Raw genomic sequence first — 17,658 nt, 5'->3', positions numbered from 1 at the left:
GTAGGTTTGTTTTTGCACTGCTCTTCCTTTAAATCACTTGTGACTCAAATTGTGACACCAGTACTAAAGCTGCTCTGTTTCTCTGTACAAATCTGAAATATAAGACACACTCTCCTTTGTGCTGCAAGTGATTTAAAATGGATAATTCAATCCTTGAGACTGAGTCAAAATGTGTACTTGTTTGTACAAAAATATCAGATTATAAATGAGAAAATGTGATGCTGTGGATGAGGGAGATGTTTGATGCTGCAGCAGTGAACATGCCCTCTGTTTCTGTCAATACAGACGAATGCAGACACACACACTCTATAACACACACACACACACAGAGAGAGAGAGGTCAAACGCAGCCTAACCTCTCACATTCTGCGAACAAGCTCCTGACCCAAACTGATCGATGTGCAGCAATCTTCAGGGAGTCACTTCCTTCAAAGGGCTCCAATCAGCAACGTCGCTTATGAAATGACAAGATCGCTTCATGTCACTTCTCCACCTGGCTTTGCCTCGCCCCGATTCTGTATGAAACTGTCGTCCCGGCGATGGAGCCTGGCTCACTCCTCTGCAATGAATTCTCTGTCAGCGGGTCCGCAGCCAATAGTCTTTAGCAGAGAGCAGTATCAGTGAGGCCCAGCATGTCGATTCTATTGAACTAGCTTGGCATGTCACAGGCAGTAAAGACCTCTTCATTGACTCCTGCTTGGATAGCATGTCCAACTGCATACATTAGTAATGCTGAGGATTCAATAGATGGATGGCTTGGACGGATTGATGCAGGCAGGCGGTACATTCACCTCAAAGTGGGGAACCGGAGATGAGCTGAGTTTGCAGTGTTTAAAAAAAAACTCTAAAATGTTATCTTGGCCCTGTGTAGCTGCTTATACATACTCATTAGTAATGAGACTAAGATGAATATTAACTGTCAAGATTCTTTTTTTAGATTTATAATGACTTATTTTGAGAGGAGCTTAAAAAAACAGGAAACAAGAATCACTCATGTGCTCGCCAAAACAATCATTAAAATAATCTGAAGTGATGCAGTTGGGGGTTTTTTTAAGCATGCCGCCATAGTAGCTGGATCACTGTTGTGTGTGCCTCTCCAAGTCTTAATTGGCCACTTAAGCATATCTCATTTCCTGCAGAGTAAATTCACTGTTGTAAATACAAGCACAGCCAGTACAGTGCAGTACAGTTAAGCAGTTATGGCTGTAGCTTAGTTTTGAGACTGAGCTGCTCTGCGGTAAATCATTTGTCTGTGTACGTCACGTCTTTACAAACTGTAATAAAAACTTGTTTGCCATCGCTACTCAGTCTGGCCTCAAATAACATCTTTTTCCTTCTGTATGTCTCTTGCTTGGCAGCTGTTGAAATAAATAAAACAGGACTGAGGGTGAGGAGGACTGACCGCGCACCTGTTTAAAAATCTAAATTAGAGAGCGCATCTGCACGGCATGGCTGTTCTTAGTATCTGTCTCGCTTGTGCCGTGACTTCAAGTGAGTTTTTCTGCCTCACTAAACCACAGTGTGGAACTTCCAAATTGATGGAGATTTAGTTTTTTGTATGATTGCTAGATACCCAAGAGTATGACTGTCTAAAAGTCTGTGTAAGGCTTTATATTGAACTATTGATGTTACATTATTCCACTTATCTGCCTTCTTAAGTAGATTGCACATTGAACGTATGAACAGACCAGGTCTATAATGTCTTTATATACAGTGGCTCTCTATTTATTTTCACATGTCAACAAATTGAGCCAGAAATTGTCACGTATAGAGGAGCAGTACATAGGACCTGCCAAGATTTTTTCCCACCGCCTCCACTTTTCTCTAACCACATACTGTACCTACCTTCTAGTGAGAGGAGAAGGAGGGATGTGGAAGAAAGATATAATTATGAAGAGTTTGGGGAGCTGAGGTCCATCCCATGGGAGGTTGTGCTGAGATCTCACTTCTTCTCCCACAATGCACTGCAGGCCAGCAGGGGTTGTGAGATAAGGTGGGGGAGGGATTAGAAGAGGCAATTAGCAGGTAACACGTTAGCAGGCTGGCTGATGTGTTTTGAGCCAATACCCAGCTGCAAGCTACAGTATGTGTCAGTGGGGAAGAGCATTGCAGTGTATATCGAAAAAGGTGTGTGTGTGTGTGTGTGTGTGTGTGTGTGTGTGTGTGTGTGTGTGTGTGTATATATATATACACATGTGTTAGGGGAGATCAGGTGGGACAAATATATTGTTCAGTAAATTTCCTTCTGTGCGAGCGTTGTGCAATTATCCTTTCCACCGACAACAAATCACCTGCGCACACACATCTCAAGGCCTTTTACAAGCCACTCCTGTGTTTTTATTTCATTTTCATCACACATAATTAAGCTGGAGTATTCTCTCAACCGCCTGTCTCATGCCACTTCCCCTACTCCCCCCACTGCCCGCCCCCTCACAACCCCCGGTGTGTTGTCGCTCATTTACAGCAGACACTGAATGCAGACATGAGCTAAAAAAAGGAGTTTATTAACCAAGCGTTTGACCCAATTGGCTTGCATATGAAAACACCTGGGCGTTAGATTGAAATTTAATTGCTTCACTTAGTTAACCCACTTAAGGACCATGTTGAGTTTAGTCTGCTCAATTTGTTGGGATCAGCAGCTTTGCGCGTTGGGGATGTTGTAGGCTTGGATTGTGGATAATTACTATTAATTAGCAGCTGATACTTTTAGCTTTGAAGCAGCAATGAGTACAAAGGAGCCATGTTGGGAATGAACTTGGCTGAATGGAAATATATATAGATAACGGCTGAAGCGATGGAAAGGAAAAATGGCATTTTTCCTGAGAAGCCGGGCTTTGTGTTGCCTTGTTTTTGTTTGCTGTCATCGGCATCATCAGTGGGAAGGCGCAATATGTTGTCTGCACCCACAGTCTCAATGAGAATCCCATTACTGCAGAGGTCATAGACACACTGCTTCAGGTAAGCTAAGTCTCAACGGGCTCCGCTCACATTTCCACCAGGATAAAGAAAAATAATAAATTTGCGCCCAACCAGATTTCGTCCCCCACATTTCAAGGAGAACTTAAAACTCTTGTCAGATATAAGAATATGTTTCCTGCATTCCTTCAGACAGAATGGAATCAAAACCCCAGCCAGTCATTTTTTTTTCTTCTCTCCTTTTTTTTTTGCCAGTCTAGCAATTTGAGCCTCATGGGTAATTTTATGAATACATATCAGGACCTTTAGCTCACAGGCGGTGGCTGGCACACTCAATAATGCCTTGAGCAATATCACTTTGAGAGCACCACACAAAAACAAAGATGCCTTAGCTCCATGAATATTTATTAATAAGAGATATTGGAGCGGAGTTTAAAATGATGGGCTAATAGGTGGATGGAGAAGAGAGAAATGAAGAAAAAGATAGGAGTAAAAAAGGAGTCAGCAGGTGAAAAAGCCACAGAGCTTTCAAAGTGAAACAGGCCCAATAGCATATGAAGACACTACATTGTACGCATGAGGGACCCTGGAGGTAATTTGCTATTAAAATGCTGCTAAATACGCGCTTACTCCACTGAAGCTGTTGCAGGTGGTGAGGGAGCCTCCCCATGATGTATCCACATTCAGGAGCCGCTTCAGATTGGCAGCACGACAGCGCTGCTGGGTATAAGAGCCTTCGGGCCTTACTGGCGGTCTCCATCATTATGCCGACGGCGCTATCATTTCTGGATGCTGATTAAAATGTTGGCCGTGTTAAAAGAAGCTGAAGGTTAAATCACAAAGGACTCTGTGTGGAGTCAGTCCACACCACATCCCTTACCCACACACACACATACACACTGACAAGTGAGTGTTTTTGGACAGAAAAGGAAAGGAAGCACATTTAACAGGGCTGTGTAGGAATGCTGCTCTTTTCTTGATTTTTAACTCAGTTTGAACCACTTTGTCATAAAGTCTCAGTAAGTCTCCCTTGGATATTGCTAAGACAGTCGTTGATGCTCTAATCCGGTGTTGCTCATGACCGCCACAGCAGGCTCAAACAGTTTGTATCATATTGGCTTTGGTCAGCACTTGGGTTCAATAACCTCTTATCAAATCTGAATCCTTTCAAGTCTGTCATTAAATCCATTTAAGTTCAGCTTTAAACATCTGTAACTAAAGCTGAAAATAGCTTAGCTTCTGCTCAAAGATTCTCTAGAGATGTGTAATCACCTTTTGTTGAGAGAAGGAAGAAACTACAGTTTTGAGTGACAGCATAAGACATTTCAACATTTATCTGATACTTTGAATAATAAGTGTAACCTACTTACTTTTTCCACACCTTATATTTCTTTAGCTACTTAACCTAAATATTTCCTGAATCCAAACTGTTACACTGATGAGCTTAAAAACTGGATATGATGTGTATGAAATGTTTCACTGGGAGATTCTGAGTACTGTTAAACTGTAAAAACACACAGTTCATTGAAAATCCAATAGAGTTTCTTTTACTTAACAGTCTATTACATAAACAAGCAAGCAAGCTTTACATTTGGTTATTCACAGAATGAATGGTAATAGCTACAAGCTGATGCCATCTGCTGCTGGTATTGTTTCTAATTCAAACAAGGTGAAAGCAACAATGTGCACTTGCTAAAAATTAGAAGCACATTGTTTACACATTTATAAGAGTGAAGAGAGACAAAAGACTGGATTTAAAATGTTGATAGTTTAAAAGTTTAGACATTGCAGGTATTTTACCAACCTGGAAGTCAGAACACCACTCCCGAATTTCGTATGAACAGCAGATACATTGAGTTTCAAGGTCAAGAAGCGGTGAGTGGTTTAAGATTGTGCTTTTCCTCTAAATTATTGTCTTTTTTTCTGGGTTCAGGCTAAGCTGTAGTACGGGCGGGTGGGCAGGGTGAAAGAGGCCAGCTGTCACTGGAGTTTCTCACTAAGATGTTAACGAACACAACTGTAGGGCTATCTGTGTCATCTCCCTCCTCAACACCTTTCCCTCCGTCTGCTTCTATCTGCCTGAGGACTAAGCGGAGAGACGCCTTTCACCTGGCTCCCAGTATTTTTTTAAAAACAGCTGAATGAAAGGGCACTTTCAGAGTAAAGACGCAGGCTTGAATAGTGCTATTTTGTCTGCCTCTCAGCATTTTTCCCTAAAATAAACAAACACAACTGCATGTGCCATTAATCTTCAATGAGTCATGCCCGTTGGAAGTCAGATTTGCAGTTCTTTATTTGAAGTTGCAGCCAGCGTTGGCGCTGGATCGTGAGTCATGGTACGGCTTGGAAACAATAAGGTTATCTTTGAATATCAAGCATCCTCGCGCTGATGTTTTGGGAGTGTGTCGGATCGAATTTCAACATTATATGTCAAGGAGAGAGGGCTTCCAGCTCACTTTTTCTCTAAACTTTCTAGTATTAAGACACCACTTACTAGCGAGGGGGTGGCCATAGTAGCATGTAAAGGAACATAACTTAACTTACATAACATAACACATCTTTATTCACTGTGACTAAAGATTTAACCACAGACATGGAAACTAAAGGAATTGCATCGGGGTAGGAGACTTAACAGACTACGACTCAAAAGCTGAGGGTCATGTGACCGTAAAGGTTAACCAAGCTAGCACCACAGCTAGGGAGCCAATCTGCTAGCATGTTTACTGAGTACTTTTGAAAATCATACATTTTTTAACCCTCTTGTTGTCTTCCTGTCTACCATGCAACTGACCCGGTCTGGTTTGACTGTTTATGAAACATAAGGTAAAAAATTATCACCCAATTCTGTGTTATACCCTTTTAGCCAACTACCAACGACTTACTACAGGTTTTACACAATTTTTTAAAAATTAAAGTCAATAGGCCTCATTTAAATGAAAGTATACAGTACCTCGTTTTTGAAATGATACCTGTTGTCCTCTTCAGTCAAAACTGCCCCAAAGACAACAGAAGGGTTCAATGGATACGTTTCTGAAAGATGCATTTTTGAAAAATGGTGTTTGCTATCCTTTAGTACTGTAATATTGAAGTGTATGATTTTATATCTTTGAGGGTTGTTGCTAGTCTTTATTTAGTTTGTTTCTCTCATCATCTTTGTTTTTACTTTTGAATAAGTTTCATTGATTACATTTTCATCACAGTGATAATGTGCTGCTTTATCAAACTAAATAGAATTGAAAGAATAAAGACTCTTAATTATTTTTAACAGTTCTGTTATGTAGACAAAGTAGCAAGTCTACAATAAAGTAGTCTACTGATGCCTCAGTCTGTTATAAAACGAGATTCCAGATTTCTTTGATTTGGACAATCAGTCATTGCTGCTTAGACATGTTGTCATATAATCTTTGTGTAGAAATAATGCAGAGCAGTCACATGTTCATTGACTGGATGTTGCTCTCTATTGCAAAGTTCTTAAAAAATTGAGTTGTTGAAATGAATGCCAGAAGTTGCCTATATTCTACAGAGTGCTTTATGCTGCATGAGGATCATAAATTAATTTAACTGATACCCCCCTAAATACTCATCTAGCCATAGCAGAAAATGAATTTCCTGAGTTTATTGTTAAATGAAGGTTCTGCTGAGCAGGATGTGAGTGAGGATTTAGTGCACCTTAAGGGAGTCCCTCTTTCCAAACTGAAAATATGATTCTGAGATCTCATCTCATTTTAATTTGTCAACGAGAGCGCAGCCGTGCTTTTGCTCCTTGCCGCCCTCTGGCTAACTCTGAGCTATTTATCGCCTTGCAGAGTTACAAGCCCGGCTGCCTTCATTCTCCCAGTGCTTGTTCCACAATTTAACTTGGCTTGTTTTCCTCAGTCTCCCCTCACAACCCTTTGTCCCTCTCTCCCTCCTGATCCCTCCTCGCCCGTCGACTGTGACCTTACTACAATTATGCATTCTCCAGTGGGACAATTAAAACTGAGCTACCTTCCCGAGTGGAGAGGAGAGCAAGAAAAGGGAGGAAATAATGATGCCACATTTGTTCATAGAATCGTCTGCCTCCTTTGAACTAGTTCCTCTTGAAGCTCGCTGTTCTGTGTTCCAATGCCACCGCTAGTGAAGGACACGCTGCCCTTTGCATTGTCCAACGGAATTAAAGCGATGTTTTTCATTCAGTGCTAGAAAATTCACTCATGTTGACGTGGTTGTCTTCTTTCGACCCCCCCGACCCGAACACCCCCTTCCCTATTTGACAGGTGCAAGTGCAACCTTCACGCCAACAGCTGCATCTATGACAAAGACAAGTTGAGCTGCGAGTGTGAACACAACACCACCGGGCCTGACTGTGGCCGCTGTAAGAGGAATTACCAGGGACGAGCGTGGAGTGCTGGTTCCTACCTTCCTATCCCCAAGGGCACGGCTAATATCTGTGAGTACACACACACACACACACACACACACACACCACAGACATGTTGACTAATTAAAAGGATGAGTCACATGACAGAGCAGGTATCAGTATAGGTCCTGCAGACAAGAATACAAGCGCTGGGCTAAATTACGGAGACTTCTCCTCAAGCAGAATAACAAAAGCATCAACACAGACAGCTGGCAAAAGTTGAATCCCAATTAGCAGCATCTAGTATCTCATCTTTGAGAGTCCTGGCAATCACCATTAAAACACTGAGATATTGAGTTGTGAGGTTTCAAAGCAATGTGAAGCAATTAACAGTGTTTCAAAGAGACAAAATGCAGAGAAGTAAAGACAGGAAGGAGACTAACTTTGGTAATTTTTTGATTTTGTAAACAAATGTGTCCAAACCCAGACTGGGACTGGTGAAAAATGGCATCAATAGGAAATCTTACCTGCTCTGTAGCCCCATGTTTCAATTCAGCTCAATAAGACTAAGAGACATTTTAATTGAATTTTCAACAGCAGCAGAAATAGGACAAACTATTTGTAAAATTATGTAAAAACATGAGAAAAACTAAGTACCGTTTTGGGAAGTCATTGGTCATGAAACTTCACATGCAACATCACAGTCAAATATGACAAACGGACCTGCGTGGCAACACAAGTGTAAGAAAAGTGTGTCCAGCAGCAGCTGCACCAGCTGTAGCAGCAGGATCAGGTGCCCCGGGTGTGACTTCAGTCTTAGTTACCATCTCCTAACTCTTTACAAAACACCCACATCATGAAGGCAGAGCTTTGCCTGAAAAGACTCTCTCTCTCTCTCTCTCTCTCTCTCTGTATGTTAACAAAGACAGTGTGCAGCATCAGGGTTTAAGTTCACTTTACTTTTCAATTTCAGGTTTTTTTAAAACGGTATTCAACAAGGCAAGTGACTTGTAGACCTCATGAGATAAGCTCTGCTTTGATGAAACATGTGGCTCAACAGCAGTAAGTGAGAGCTGTAATGGATAGTGTATTGCAAATGCATTGCACTACCATGTATTTTTTAAAGATCCCCTCCTGAGGTGCTTTAAGACGTTATTAAAAGACTTTACTTTGTATAACAGTTTGTATCTGTTATGGTTTATTCACAAAAAGTTTTATTACCTAGTTAAAATCATTAAAATGACACTTACTCCTTCACCCTCCAGAACCCATAAATACTATTCATTTGAAAAGTTGAACTGATCACAAAATGTCTCCTGCATCACTGTAAAGTCCATTCTCAGTGTTTGTGCAGTGGAAGCTTTATGTTTCCACATCACATTTGTGTAAGTTGAATATTGGACCAGGATTAGCTCCAAACTAGTTGTGATGTCACAAATCATGCTCAAAGGCCCGCCCCTGAACACCAGAACCACCAGGGGTCACTATATTCCTAAAACCAGCTACCGCATTTCTAAAACTAAGAACTCTACTGTCGTTGTATTATAGCATTGTCCTCATAAAGGAATGCATAAAGTCACAACAGGAGTTTGTTTAATCATCAGCTGCGTTTAAATCCTGCTGTTTTATAATTGAAACATCTTTAAGAATACTGATCACTTTGCATAGCCGTCAGTTAATCAGGCTAATATGACACTGTAAATGGGTATTAGAAGGAAATATTTGCATATTTGGGTGGTGTTATTATAAAACAACAATCATCACATAATGAGATAACCCATGTTATTTAAATTACTAACATAGCCTGAATATTCCAAATGGACAATTATTACAATAAATAACCACTGCTATTATGGGTGATTTAAAGTTGCAATTTCACCCAATCAGTGACTAAATTAGGCATTTTAACAATGTATAAATAAGTTAACATCAATAATGAACTTCAGGTAACTATTAAAGCTGAAAGATTACATCACATCATAACGTAGTCTATATATTTCTCTTACAGTGTTCGAATCAGGAAAACAAAGTAAAGCAACAGGCAAATTAGGATAAATAGCCTTTAAACAATAAACAACAATAACAAATAACTAAACATAAGTTATGAACACAGTGAACATTTGTGAGTAGGCAAAATTATTTTTATTGAATCTTTATTTTAATCACTTCTGATTTTCAGAGTTTCTCAAACACACTTTGAGCAGACACAGCTTTCCTGCACTTCAGACGTTTGCTGAAGGCTTTTTTAAAGGTCATCTGCTGTGTTTGTAATTTAATTATGACTTGACGTAGTCTGATCACATCTGTAAAGAATATTTAAACCTTAACCATGGGAAAATATATGCGTTTCCTATTTGGGTAAATTTTACCTGGTGGTGGTTATAGGTATAAATGCTTGTGTTTATACTCTGGATTCATCTTCACTATACAATATGGGGTGCAACGCAACATTAATTTAGGGAAAGTCAAAAACTGAAGTACATAAATATTAAATAATAATATTAAAACAACAAGAAACATGTAGCATAAAAATATTTACCCGTGATGGTTCTAGTGTTGAAATCAGATTTTCATCGAGCACAGAGAAACTTTTCACTTTCAGCAGATGAATGTGGAAACATCCTTGTAGTGTCAAACTGCAAATACATCATTCTGCACAGCACAGATCACACAACTAACTGAAGGAAAAAGAAGAAAAACACATTTTTAAGTGGAGATGGACTTTAATGCCAGCTGCTGCATAAGGTGCAACACTGAGGGAAGTTTTTTCATGTTGTTTACTAAAGCAAACTACTCATTTCACCCTGGACAGCATGGTCTTAAACATGTTACCATATGCTTTGTGCTGCTTTTAAGTTCATATTTCGACCATGAACAATATGAAACTGTTTAATTCACAATAAGGTCTTTTCAGTAAAGGAAGACATGTACAACTAGTGGTATTACATGTAACATCACAGCAGGTTCCCATCTGTCATGATCAGGAACACACTAGTCTATAATAAACCTACTCGATCCATTAATGTGCTCTTACAGCGGCCAGTTGTCATGACATCATGTACAATCCATCAATTCCAAGTAGCAGTGGACTGAATGATCTGGTATAATTATTGTCTTAAAGTGCCTGTGGATGTAGGGTACACAGTTTATTACAGTTAATAAATAATGTTCTCAAACTGCAATTGCAAAATGCTAATGTAGTAGAGAAGCAATTATTTACTCCTGCTTGAACTGAGGAAAATGGGCCAACTCCTTTATGTCTGATGTCTTGTGGTGGACTGACATCATGTGAGTGTCTTTTCTTCCATGCTGATAGAGCTCATTCACGTGGGCTTGTAAAGACCAGCAAAACATTATTTGTGATACTGGGCTTTGTAGGTACACAATTACATGATTTGACAAGAGGGAAGCATTCAAAGTTTGTAAAAAGCCATGAAAGTTGGGATGTAGCGTCCCCTTCACTTCACAACACATGCCTGAGTTCTTGCTGTTTATTAATCATTTAAATCCCCACTAGAAACAGCAAAAGTTTCTCTTTCTGGGGTCCAAACAAAACAAGGGTCATACAGAGCTCCCCACATACAGTAGTTTAGCAGCACTGTAGTGAGCAGCTGACTTAATAATCCAGGTTCAATGTGTCATGTGTGGAGTTGGCATATTCCTCATATTGGCCACTAGGCGGCAGATTGTCCAACTGCCAGTGACGGAATGAATGGATGAACGGATGGATCTCTGAGTAAACACAACATTCTTTACGATATCACATGAACACAGGATCCATGGCGACCGGTTTGCCTCCCATACATCAGCTAAAACAGCAGAGTGATGAGCAGCAGCACTATAAGTCCTAGTGTGCCGGCATTCATTTCAAAGCCCAAGTTTCATCCTGCTCAGTGCTCTCCTTATTGCGTCTACTGTGATTTCTGCCTTTCTCGACGGTGCTCCAGGACTGTTGGTAACCGGCTGATGACTTATTGTCCCCCTCAGAGGATTGGCGTTATGAGACTTAGAGTGGGTTAGTGAAATGGCCATTCCCAGAGCTTGGATTGACAGCACATTATTAAAAAAGGTGACAAACACACACACACTCATATACACTCAGGTGCTCATCCAGACCTCCTTATTCACACACACACACATCACACACGTTCATAAGCGCTACACAAGGACACACACACTCCCTTTGCCCTGCAAGTGATGAAAAACAGTCTTAGTATAAAGTGCATTATTATACTTTGTCTTGGAGGGGAAAAAATCTATAATGTAATAACACTGTGAAAAATCTATAAGAATGCAAGGCTATCCCTCCTGAATAGAAAAAAAAATACACAAGGCTGACAGAAAAATGCACCTTGTGCTGTTCTGTAATTTTCTAGCCCATTCGACACCAATTCCAAAAGTCTCCTTCCCTCTCAATGTTTTCCCCCGAACCCAGTGAGCATATGGCAGCTCTGTGGAGACAAATTTGTCAAAGATGAAAATTTAATTAAGATTTAATTTCTTTTTACTATGCCCATCAAGTCGTCTGATGCGATAAGGAGATCGATGAATCATCATCCGGAGGGGGTGTGGCGGAGTTAAAGGGGTGGAATGGAGGGGGGGGGGATGATATGTCGTCTTACAACGGTGCTGCATTTGGGAGCAAAGAAGAAGAGCAGGATTTAAAAAGTGATGAAGAAAGAAAAGGATGGCGGAGATAGGAGGGGAAGTGGGCATCACTCTCTGTCACAGCTAACTCAACCTTCTGGGGTGGCTCTGTCTCTCTCGCTTTCCCTCTCTCCATCTCTGTCTCTCACCCCCCCCCCCCCCCCAAACCCCTCCCGCCCTTCTCCGTCTCTCTCAGCCTTACTCATTCTTGCTTCCTCCCTCTGTGGAGACAGAAGGAGAGGGATCAGTTTGAGAATTAACTATGGCAGTTCATTTCACTGTCGGGCTGAGGATGCTGAGAAAGATAGAGGTCAGTGGTGGAGGGGGGTGGCACTGGGTGGCCTCTGAAAAGTTGATTTCAAATAGTACAAATGTATCTTGAATTTTATATTAGTGGCAAAAAAATCCTTAAAAAAACTTAACATAATTTGGAGCTACCCACAGCAAAAACTAATAAGCTCATCTTCAGCTCATGATCTCACAATAGTTTCATCCAAAGCTGTCCAGAATTTTTTTCCCGATATCCTGCAAACAGACAAATGGGACTTTTGGGAAGCTAAATGTCTGAGACCTAGTAAAGCATAACATTTATAAACAGCTTTTGGATGGTTTTTGACAAATATACTTATTTGTTCTATTGCAGAGGGTTATATCAATACTACTCTCATGTCTGCTCACTAAATATTAAGATGTAGCTAGGAGACAGATAGTTTAGCATATAGATTGGAAGCAGGGAGAAAAAGCTTGCGTAAAGGTTAAAAAAAGCCTACTAGCACCTTTAAAGCTGATTAACACATATCTGCTTTAAAAACACACAAAAAACAAGTGTGAAAACGACAGGTTGAGGTTCTACAGGGTGTTATTTACTGGCCTAGTTCTTGGGACGTCAAAGTAACTTAATGGAATCTTGTCTTTACAGAGGTTGCCAAGCAACCAGTTGAGACTACAGGAAGCCATTGCTGGCGTCTTTATGCTTAAGCTAAGCTAAGCTAACTGTTCCCTGGATGAAGTTTCATATTTACAGGAGCATACAGACATGAGTGGTACATCTCTAACCCTCACCAAGAAATCCTATAAGAGTATTTCCTAAATTATAAACTATTCCTTTAATGGATAGACGTGTTGGGGCATCAGCAATTCACAGGCAGTTCTAAGTGTGCAGATGTTTTTAATATGCATAAATTAATAGGAATAGGCTACATGTATACACATAACCTTTCTCTGAGCACAAAAGTCTATTAAGTAGTCAAATGCAGCAGTCTCAACAAACCAGCAAATAAAAATGCATTATGCAAACCCTGGGTTCCATCTTCCTCTAAATTAACTCAAAATGAATCATATGAATTGAATACTATACCATACATTATAGCATATACTGATATAACAAGATAGTTATCCTGGATGATTCTGGATAAATAATAAAAACAGGTTCTGACCATATTTAAGGCTGTTAAAGTCATTCACTTTGATCTGCATAACACACTTTAAGGTATTAAGCAATCACTTCCACAGTATACATACCAACAATTTACAGGCTTGTGTGTTACTTGAGGAGACTAGCATGAAGTGAATAGATAAGTATCATGCATAATTACAGTAATATTAGTATACGTTTGAGTAAATATTTCTTCAGGATCCTGAGTTTTATTATATAAATAATGCTCTGACCTGTAACTAAAGCCATGCAAGTATCTGTGGTCATGGATATATAACCTCTGTATTATGCTATATGTAACACTGTAGCCTGTTACAGTGATTTTCAGCATTTTGGGCCTGAAGGTCAAAGCAGAATCACAGGGTACACCAACCCATGCTAATCAATTATGCAGATTGTCTCAAATGTCATGATTATATTGTCATTAGAGATATTTCCCCTATATGGCAGTCTGACAAATTATTAAATACTATAGGCAGCAATGACATCACTCATCGAAATATGTAGGCCTATTTATATGAATCAGTACAAGAGCTACACATTATTGTTTAGATTAAGTAAGAATTGCACAAATAATTATGATTGTTGTGATAAGCCAATGAAGGTTATGATTTGAGGATATCACGGCTTATGGCTGAAGCAGTAGGAAAACAATGTCGTGTTGATGTGCAATCAGAGATTGTATAAACTAAGATGATAGAACAGTGCAATGTCAACAACAGCACTGGCAGCACTTCTATGTGTAAGTAATAGCATCTGATTAACAAGTGCAGATATTGTGCAGTGTTTGTATTTATCACTTATCTGGATTAAACAAGTGGCATGTTCATATCACCGGCACCTGTAATCATCATAATCCAGAATTTATGTGTGTGTGTGTGCGTGCGTGTGTGTGAGTGTGTGTGTGTGTATGTGTGTGTGTGCGTGCGTGCATGCGTGTGTGCGTGCGTGTGGGTGCGTGTGGGTGCGTGTGGGTGCGTGTGGGTGGGTGTGTGTATGTGTATGTGTGAGACAGAGCGAGCAATCAGAGCAGTCCTAATCTTTCATGGCTTTCAAATTCTACACACTGCACCTTTAAAGCTGCTTGACAAGATTTTGACTCACTACAAACTATAATCTAAATTGCTCCTTTCTATTTTTGCAGAGTATAAACTAAATAATGAAAACATGAATTTCCCATGTTATGCACATTATCTCCACACAAACTCATTACTACAGATTACTAAACTCATAGTAATTAATCCATTCTGACTACACCCAGCATATATTTTTACATGTGCAAATTCCAGTGAAACACAAACCCAGATGCAGTTGTTGCGAAGGAAAGAAAGAAGCTGTTAAAGGTCGTGACTGGCCTCTACGCAGTGACATAGGTGGGGAAGTTATATAAGGGACGTGTGGTGGCCTTGCTGCATGGTGACAGCCTTGTAAATGTTCAACTGTTGAGCTGATGATGGCTGTTACGGCAACAATAGGAAGACATCCTTCCAATCACCTGCTGTCATTACTGTTTTATGATGGTCCCACAGCTGGACATGATGTACATAACCTTTGATTTGTTGAGGGTTTAGCAGAGGAGGGTTTTTTATGTTGTTTGTGGAGTTTTGACTGGAATAATGAACTAACAACTCTTAGTAGTGAAACAGGTTCTCTTTCTCTATTAATTTTTTTCTCCCACTGATATGTAACATTTAAGAAATTAAGTCTTCATTTGTCTGCAGCTTTGATAAAATGAGTAGATTTCCTTTTCAGGGCTGGATTAGGAGACACTTATTCAGATGTAGCTAAAGCCAGAGTTTATGCATTTCCTTTGATCAAAGCAGTGATAGCCATGGACATGCAGTGGATTTCACTGTAATGATTCATCCTGCCTGGAAAGAAGATCCACATCAACCCTCCACCGTCCCAATAATTAAAAAAAATGTTACATCTCCTGAATCCCTGTCGAGCATAAAAAGAAGCACTGTCACATCAGGAGGTGCCAGTCACAATAAATATTACAAACATTATTTTATATGACTTACAAATTGCATTTTTCTGCTGTTGTTGTCTAATTAGCGCACATTAATTCTGAGTTACCAGATGCTACAGCCTTATTATCAGTGCTGTAGTCCAACTGGGAGGAACTGATGGTGGAAATGTGACCACCATCACAAACACACTCATTTGCGCAGACACACACATATACACACATTCAGATTTTTCTGATGAATCTTCTCCCTTGCACAGAGGAAGTCGGTCTCTATACATATTACTATGGCGAGACCAAATCCCACAGGAACTGATAATGCCACTGTAGAATAAATCTCATTGTATTGTGAGTGAACAAAAACAACCATTATGTATATGGGTCTCTGAGACCTGCTCACTGCATTATGTTATTGAAATAGATTCAGATTTGACTGGAATATTTATGATTTTTATAAACATATGGGGAGCTACCTTGAAAAATCTGTTGTTTTAAAAATATTTATTATAGGCATTACAAGGAGTTAGGAGTACAATTACTAATTCATACATTGATGTAGTCATAATACTTACATACTGCTTTACTGGACTATTACAGAACTAATGTAATCACATTACACACTCTAAAAAAAGTTAGGGTTTTTTGCCTCATAATCATTTGATGAATCAGAAAGAGTGTCATTCCTCTTTAATTCTAAACACAGTGAGCCTTGTGAGAAAATGTGAGCTCTATCCAGGCTCACAGCTCTACTGCACACTCAATTAGTGCCATGTGTTTATGCATGTACACACATAAACACGTTTCCCCGTGCACACATAGCTTCACTTCCACCTTCTCCCTCTCTCTCTCACACATAACACCCACTCATTTGTGTTTATATTCCTTTTTCCACTTCTATTTGAATTTCCATTTTACCCCCATCCTCTTTCATTTTTTCCCTCTGTAAAATCATCGCATTGTTTTGCATCCTCTTCATTCAGCTGCTCCTCCTGCCCTTCTTCCCCACCAATTTTTTTCTTCTTCCCCTTCTTCTTCGCTGCCTCCGCCTGTTCTCGCTCCATCTCTGGGTTTTGTTTCATGCTCGCGTTTCTATCGCTCTCTCCCCCTCAACACCCCCAAACCACCCCAGAGACCGAGCTTGTTTACTCTGTCTTTTCCACATCTCAGCTCGGTGCAGCTGTGACGGTAATCTTTCTTTCAAATATTTGTTTCTTCCATCTCCAGATTTTTTTTTTTTTTTTTTCCTTGCCTTCCCCATTGCTGCCACCACCGATGTACACCTCATTCAGTCCCTGAAATCTTAAACTGTGCTTCTTCCAACTTGGCTCCTGGGCACTTTAAGACTTGCCACCTTCAATTCACATCTACACATTGAGTTTGAGCGAGCGAGCCGGGTACTCCGGCGAGGAAAGCCGAAATTTTGCTCCTGAAGAATTCAATCAAGTCGCATGCCGTGCGCTTGTGTTTTGGCAGCCTTTCCGCTGCTAACCAGTTAGCAATGCCTGTCACCATCACTGGGCTCTGTATAGCCAAAGAGCTCCAGATGATGATGGATTGCTATAAAAATGATGGCAGCCAGGGAAAGTAATTACCAACTTTGCCTGCGGTGGAAATTCAGCAGATAAGACCCTTTCCGTAGTAGTCCAGGTAGCGCCAAGGCAAAACGGGTGACACACATCGAAGGTCAAAACTGGATGGATACTGACAGAAACAATGTAATGACATGCACTATCACACACACAAACAAACCAATGCAATCTGACTTCCACGCCAACAGCTGACAGAAGCATCTAGGAACCAAATCAGACCAAGATGTCCTTTCTCTCTGTACTTGTGCCGGCTGAATAAATGACAGATTGGATTGTTCAGCAAGGGAATAGGATGCATGTTAAAGATTTAAAGCCCATAGATCCATGGGAGAACATGTTTATTATGGGTTTCTGATCATCCATTAGTAAGGTTACAGTGATGTTCTTAGATGGATGACAGCATAACCGAGCCAAGCCAATGAAGGATGAACATCAAGCACAACCACACACAGTAAAGTGAGATTTATTGTAAATCAGTTGATGCCCCACAAGACTCAGGCTCTCTACTGTATTTTAATGCCTGCATGTGTGTGTGTGTGTGTGTGTGTGTGTGTGTGTGTTTGTGTGTGTGGCCTGTCGCATGTGCTGACCCCCCACATGCACACAGATCATGTTCGGTGAATCGCACACACCCCTCAGAGATCACGTTCAAGTGCCCAGCGACACGCAACCATGATCCCAGCCCAATAAAAATCAATGAAGCACATTGTCAACATAAGCAGCTCCTAATGCTCTTCCTGTGCGATAGGACAAAATTAGATTG

The 17,658-nt window shown here is 40.3% G+C and overlaps 1 protein-coding gene across 1 annotated transcript in view; it reads left to right on the top strand.

Moving 5' to 3' along the window:
- ntng1a (netrin g1a) overlaps window positions 1–17,658 on the top strand; it is a 99,498-nt gene that overhangs the window by 61,316 nt on the left and 20,524 nt on the right. Inside the window, exon 3 of the mRNA XM_053342390.1 lies at window positions 7,173–7,345. Within this exon, the coding sequence (XP_053198365.1) occupies window positions 7,173–7,345 (173 nt within the window). The remainder of the gene's footprint in view (window positions 1–7,172; window positions 7,346–17,658) is intronic.

This window comes from Scomber japonicus, chromosome 21 (genome assembly GCF_027409825.1).
Source record: "Scomber japonicus isolate fScoJap1 chromosome 21, fScoJap1.pri, whole genome shotgun sequence".
In the NCBI taxonomy this organism is placed as follows: Eukaryota; Metazoa; Chordata; class Actinopteri; order Scombriformes; family Scombridae; genus Scomber; species Scomber japonicus.
This window is presented reverse-complemented; position numbering and strand designations above follow the sequence as displayed.